General features: G+C 35.3%; 1 protein-coding gene across 1 annotated transcript in view; it reads right to left on the bottom strand.

The window, feature by feature from the left end:
- The window catches only part of LOC111381302 (pentatricopeptide repeat-containing protein At2g22070-like), a 5,949-nt gene extending 4,372 nt beyond the window's left edge, over positions 1 to 1,577 (bottom strand). Inside the window, exon 1 of the mRNA XM_023005077.1 lies at positions 35 to 1,577. Coding sequence (XP_022860845.1) covers positions 35 to 1,577 — 1,543 coding nt within the window. The remainder of the gene's footprint in view (positions 1 to 34) is intronic.
- Positions 1,578 to 7,432: the final 5,855 nt, after the last annotated feature.

The raw sequence follows: 7,432 nt of genomic DNA, 5'->3' as shown, positions 1-7,432 counted from the left end.
GAATTGAAGTAGAAGAGCCCTTTATCAACTAAACCACAATGAGAGCAAGCAAATAAAACTGACAAAAGAATGAGGTCATTAGGTTTAATAGTTGAAGTCTGTTCCATTTCTTCAAACAATGCAAGTGAATCCTTCGCAAATCCGTTTTCTGCAAGCCCTTGAATCATAGCCGTCCAAGCAATCTCATTTTTTATCAGCATCCCATTGAAGACCTTCCTAGAACTTTCAATATTTCCAGTTTTTGCATACATATCTACAAGTGCTGTGCCCATGAAGACGTCATTCTGGAAGCCGAGTTTTACAACTTTCGCATGCATATACTCGCCTCTCTCTAATGAGACTAGGCTTGCACAGGCTTTTAGAACACTTGAAAAGGTGGATTTATTCGGCTGTTCTCCTGACAAAATCATCTCATTGAACACTTCAAATGCCCTGTCAAAATTTTCAGTTTCTATGTAGCCAGTGATCAAAGAGTTCCAGGAGACGACATTTTTATTAGGTATCTGGTTAAACAATTCTTTAGCTTCTGCAAGTTGGCCATTTAAACTATAACCAGTCACCATTGAATTCCAACAAACAACATTCTTCTCCAAAACTGAGTCAAATAAGAGGCGTCCATCTTTAGTATTTCCACATTTGCAGTACAAGTCAACAAGTGAACTGCAGATAAAAATATCTCTGTCCATCCCAATCTTCAGAACATGCCCATGGATGTTCTTTCCTTCTTGCAAAGCTCGCAGACTGGCCAATGCACTAATTACACTAGAATAGCACGAAGTATTAGGAATAAGTCCGCATTGAACCATCTCATGGAACAGACTCACTGCCTCTTTGGGATAGCCACCCTGACTGTACCTTGAAATCATCACACTCCAAGAAATCTCATTTCTTTCTGGCATTTCATCGAAGATCCGACGAGCTTCTCTCAAGTCCTCCGTATCCACATACATGTCTAGAATAGCAGTCCAAGAAACCACATCTCTTTCCTCCATACGATCGAAAATTCTCCTAGCTAAGTCAATATTTCCTAACTTCAAATTAAAAGAAACCAAAGAATTGGAAACAGATAAATTATCCTCAAAACCAACTTTAACAATCAACCCCAACACACTCTTTCCCAATCCAAAGTCACCTAAGTCACCGCAGGCTCTAACAACAGAAGTAAAAGTAACATCATTCGGCGCCACCCCAGATGCAAGCATTTTCACAAACACTCTCATTGCTTCAGAACTCAATCCATTTTGCACAAGCCCACTAATTGTCGCTGTCCACAAAAACACTTTCTGAAAAGGGTTTCTCTCAAAATACCACATTGCCTCAGCCACTCTTCCATTTCTTAACAAACCCGAAATCAACACAGTCCAAGAAACCTCATTCCTTTCAGGCATTTCATCAAACAGCCGACGTGCTTCACTAACATTTCCCCAGTCAACATTTGCTTTAATCAAACAGTTATGAGCCACTAAATTAAACCCATTAAACTCCTTCACCATCAGCTCAATATCATGAGATTTTCTTGAATTTAAGTACATGATGAGCAGCTTTACGGCTATATATTTCTGTGATGAGAGGCCCATTTTGAGTAAATGGGCATGCAGGGCATTCCCATGACTAATTAACCTTTGATTCGTGAAACTTTCTAACAAATACGTACTTGTTTTTATGTAGGTTTTGAAGCTTTTTCTTGAGTTAATTGCAAAGAGAGTGTTCAAAATACTTTTCATGAAGACGAGAGGTAGTTATGTTAGAACTTGAGGGAGATTTGACAGATTTGTGTAAAAGACTCTTCATATAATTCAACAGGTAAGTTAATTTTACTTTTTCAAAATTATAAATTTTAGCACATTTGGCAAGGAATATTTCACAAGTTATAACATGATAAAATTTTAATTTTTGAAAAATATTCAATCTATCTTAATAGCAATGTCATTATGCAATTGCTGTTAAAAGTAAAATAGATTGAATCTCTCTCTAATTAACAATCAATCAATCAATGAAGTACACACGTCCCTTATCAATTCCATTTTTCTAAAGTTCGGATATTATTGATTAACCATTACAACAACATGGTAGGCCCATAAGCACTGGTGCTGATTGCTGAATCTAGGGTTAAATGTTTCATTATCATACTCGTGTCACATTTTTTATTCACTGAATTTTAAAATGTTTGCGAGTGATCACTGTACCTTAATATTTTGCACTATATCGCTCACTCACTATATTTTACTAGCCACTAAACTTTAAAATACTTTCGATTTATCATTGAACTTTAACACATTGCACTTCTTTATCCACTTACCATGTTTTATTTGTCACTAAACTTGTACATCCACCACGCTTTACTTTTTGAACTTTAAAATGCTTTCTATTGGTTGTTATTGAACTTATATATTTGTCACTGTCACGTTTTATTCATTAAATTTTAAAATACTTCTAATTGATTAAAAAACTTTACTCACAGAATCCGATTGTTCAAAAAATTTTAAAATATCATACACAAAGACGACGCCCTTCTTTAATTACCTTGTGACAATTTTTTATAAATAAGTGATGGAGGGTAACATGTTAAATTACTGTGATCACTCGAAAGCATTATTAAAGGTTAGTCACTAATAAATCATGGTGAGTGAGTGACGGAGAGTAATGTGTTAAAGTTCAATGATCACTCGGAAACATTTTAAAGTTCAATGAGTAAAACATGATAGAGTTATAAGTTCAGTGACTAATGAAATATTTAACTCGTTGAATCTAACTTATGAGTTGTATAGTCAATTTTTAGCTGTGAAATTCGTGCGAGGAACCCTTGTACATTATAAGCCTCTTGCTGCAATTGAATCCAATTTGCACTGTTCATAGGATTGGATGCCAAAAATGGCATCATTTGTGCTATCTTTCCCCTTTGTTTTATTTTTATTTTTTTCGCGAGTACATATAAAAATTTGTTGGTGGCAAAATGAAGTCGTCCCTTAGTTTGAGTTGTGTCGTCCAACTTTCCTATCTTTGTGCCTGCATAAACCTGTGTCGCGAAGATCTGTCGATTGAGGGTAGTGGATGGTGATGCAGATGTTGTGGTAAATATGATAAGATGCATGAGAAATAAGGGATTTGCTTGTGCTCATCCTTTAAATATCCCGAGTGGGAGTTGAGTTAGGAACCATTAGGAAAGTCTAAAGGATAATGTCTTGGTTACATGTGAAGTAAATATTGGAGAGCGAGAGAATTGGCATAACGAAATTTGAAATGAACTGAATGTTGAACAAAAAGCTGCTTACGATTTTGTTTTGGCTAACGTTTTCAGTAATATAGGAGACCTCTTTTTGTGGACAGTCCTGATGAAACAGCATTGTTAGCAATTGCGAGGTCTCAGAACCGAGTTTCTCTGGCAACAGCATCATCTGGCCTAGCAACTGGTTTATTATCTGGAGGTTGGACAACACATTCGAGATTTAAAATGCCTCTTCAAATTCACATTGGTGGTATTTGTTCGCATAGTAGACAATCTACATTAACAGAATTGTAGAGAATTGCTGGCTTAATTATTTGGGATGAAGTTCCAATGGTAAACTATCGAGCAAATTGAAGCTTTGGATAAAATGTTACAGGATGTTTGTCTTATGATAATACTTTTATCAATTACTGCATGTTGTTCCACGAGGGAGTAAACTAAGATAATTGATGCAAGCTTGGTGAATTCCTATCTTTGGCCATTCTTAAAAAGAAAAAAAAAATAAAAATAAATAAATAAATAAAAGAAAAGAAGCCAAATTGGTTTAAAATATGCTAGCATTTTAGATCCATTGTGATCTAAATATTTGCTTCGAATTGAGAACGGAATCGAAGAGATTTATTATTGCGTAATGCTAAAATATTACTAGAGTATTACTAGAGTTAGCAATAGATTATGAAAATTGTTTCTCCTCATCCAACAAAGCTCCAAACACTAACCATGTGGTAGCTAGCTAATGAACCAATGTAGGCCCATACTCCATGACAACATCCTATCAAGCCTAATTGAGACTATCAAACGTAGATAGTCGAAGTGATGCATCATTCAATCAAAGTGTTATATATAAGGTTGACCCTCCATGGCTTATGCGAGGTGCCAAAACTTGTTGCAGAGCTATATGAAGCAATTAGCCTCTATTAATGTGGCATCCTTTTGTTTAATGTCTTCCAAGAGATCTTTTGAACGAGTGATTGATGTGACCTCTTTGCCGCAGATGCCTCTCAGCTAACTTCTTGTGTAGTTTTTAGATGTCAAACCTATGTCGTAGGTGGCCACTTTTCAGAATTATTAAACGCCCTTGAACCTAGAACTAGTGAAGTAACATCTATGTTGAGACACCTCAATCGTTAAGATGAAGCCATGTATCCTTCATCCAATGATAACAACTTCATCCATTGTACTATAAACGCTTACACTTGCTGTCATTTGAAGATAATCCAATTTTACAATATTGCACCCTTATTGTTTTCTTTATTTATCCTTGGTGTTTGTATACTAACATGGCTCAAGTCTTCTGTCCATCCCATATAGGGGTGTCAACGAGTTACGTCAAAATTCCAGGCTCGAGCTTGGCTTGGGTAAAAAGGATTCAAGGTTTTTTTTTTTTTGGCCCAACCAGAGCTTTGGCTAAAAAAATGAAGCTTGGTTTGGGCACAGTTGATGCCCTTGAGAGCTGTGAACCAATGAGTCAATTTGACAACCCTAATCCCATAACCAAATATGCATCTACAAGTTGACTAACTTGAACATTTGAGTATTCACAATCGCCTTCCCCATCTCCAGAATATATAGTAAGCACATCCTTTGGAAGACATCCTAAATGGTTCCGAGACATCAGAATATATAAAATCAAGTGTTCCCTTCATATTGTGAATGCATTTGATGAATCCAACTCTTTTTTGCTTCGCAAAAACTCAGTGCTTATAGAACTTCAATTTACTAGTACTATGTCCATAAAAAAGTCATATCCTGCTTAGTTCAGCCATCCAATTATCATTCATGTGCTCAAGACGCATATGTCGAAGTCTAGTAACATCATTATTTGACAAGGAAAGAGTACCAATAGCTACATCACATGTGACTGTAATACCCTACAAGACATATAACTGGGCAGACCTTCTCTATCATTTCATTACAACATGGCACCTTTGCTAACTTCAGGGCTCCACCTTCACTAGTGTACTTGTATCCTTTTGAATCAAGAGTACTCAAGATAAAGTTTCTCTTCAAATTTGAAATATGTCTCATATCGCTAAGTATCCTGACAGTTATACCAAACAATTTAATTTTGATTGTTCTAATACTGGCTATCTTATAAGGTTCATTATTTCTCATTATAACAACTTTAGAAATTGTTTCATATGTCAAAAATCAATTCCAATCGGGGCACATATGAAATGTGAAGGATAAATCAAGAATCCAATCCTTGTGAGGTTTGGAATTGACATCAGAAATAACTAGAAGCTCCCCACCACTTTGGTAATCTTCTGCAACATTGGCTTTATCGATTTTTTTAGTTGTTTTTCTTTTTGATTCTGTAACTTGTATCAGGCAAATTTGATGTGCTCATTTTTCTTGCAGTAATTATAAATTTTGTCTCTAATTTTTTATTTCGATCTATCCCTCATATCACCACAAGAACACTGTTCCTATGTCCTTCCACAAAACAACAAAGCCCTTTGCTCGAGCCTTAGATCCAATCCCATGCTACTTTATCTTCTCTTTAGAGAATAGAGTATCATATACTCCATCCATAGTGAGAGTGTCACGACTGTACAAGATAGTATCTCTGAAAGTCATAAATGAAAAGGGTAGTGAACACAATAAAAATAACTCTAACTCTAAATCTTCTTCAACGTACTTAATATCCACGGTCTCCAGATCAGAGACAATTTTTCTTAAAGACGGTTAAGTGATCTTCTACAGATGCACATTTAGTCATGCGATGAGAATGCAAGTGCCGTTTCAGCTGTAACTTGCTGTTAAGCTTTTTATCATGCATAACTGCTCCAATTTTAACCGTAATGCAGTGGTGCTTTTCTCATTCAAAACATCCTGTAGTATTTGATTTGATTGATGAAGATGAATTTGAGATAGGACTTTTCGATCCTTATGTTGTTTTTCATCCTATGTCCAAGTTGAATTCATCTTATCAAGCCATAACATTATCATTCAAATCCATCCATGTGAGCACAACTCACATTTTCACTTGCTATAACAGAAATTTGATGTTGCAATCCAAAGGTGAAATATTGCATTTCATAGTTGCCATTGCCGAAAATCAAGCATTGCTCTGATACCAGTTTGTTACAAAAAAGCGAGAACATAGAGTATAAAATTAAGAACAAGAACACAGATTTAAATGAAAACCTAAGATGGAAAAAACACTACGGACAAAAGAGGAGAAATTCGCTGAATCAAAAATGAATGCAAAAGGTACAGTACTAGCCTGATCCCTCCGTTACCATCAAACACCTTCATTTATTTCTCATAATTTTAGTTTCACGATACATGTCACATCGCAAGCCTTTTTGGTCTGACAAAATAGAATTTAGGTCACCGTACTCTAAAAGTTTATAAGAATAGTATACAAAGAATATTATTTACCATGAGATTTTAGCTTGATACTACAATACTCAGATTCGATAAATGTCCCAAGGCCACCTTGGAAGTGACCTTGCGCCATAAGATATGAGGGAGCCTCATAATTATTTTGTAAGCCTAAAAATAATTATTATTTGTAAAATTTCTTACATTAAAATTTTTCATGAAGATGTATCAATGCAAATAAAGCACTTAATTTCTATTTTGGTCGCTACTTTTAATTTTGATTTTTTTAATTTTTAAACATAAGATATTTTGGACAATAAAAAAACCATTTATATTCCATCTCTTGAACACGAAAATTGATTCTTGAACGAATCAAATAGTAAGTGAATACCATAGTATAATGTTCCTCATCACGAGAAACGATTCGGCCATATTTTATGATAATATGATTGTTAAAAAACAATTATATGTAGGGCCTCATGATAATTTATTGTCTAGAGCCTCAAAATTTTAGGATTGACTTTGATAAAACTTCTGGTAGATTGGTACATTTCTCGCCTTTGCCATTGCAAGGGAAAGGTTTCTGAAGAGGAAATTATTCCCCACCAAGTATTTAAAGCTCACAATTAATAAATCAGAGATAGGATTTATTTAACCAAAAATCAGGTATTAATTGAATTATGAGTAATATTATGAAATTTACCCACATCTCACCCCACTGAAGTGATGCTTAGCTCGACAATCTGAGCCTATAGATCCGAAGAGAGCATCGACAGTGAACTAAACCCATAGATCTGAGCACGACGTTGACAACGAACTGAATGGCTGTTGCTGCAGCCCATTTTCCTTTTTTTTAATGGTTTGGGTGCTCAAATT

The sequence above is a fragment of the Olea europaea genome, unplaced genomic scaffold (genome assembly GCF_002742605.1).
Source record: "Olea europaea var. sylvestris unplaced genomic scaffold, O_europaea_v1 scaffold2278, whole genome shotgun sequence".
In the NCBI taxonomy this organism is placed as follows: Eukaryota; Viridiplantae; Streptophyta; class Magnoliopsida; order Lamiales; family Oleaceae; genus Olea; species Olea europaea.
Note: the sequence above shows the minus strand (reverse complement) of the source record. Positions and strands in the feature narration are given on the sequence as shown.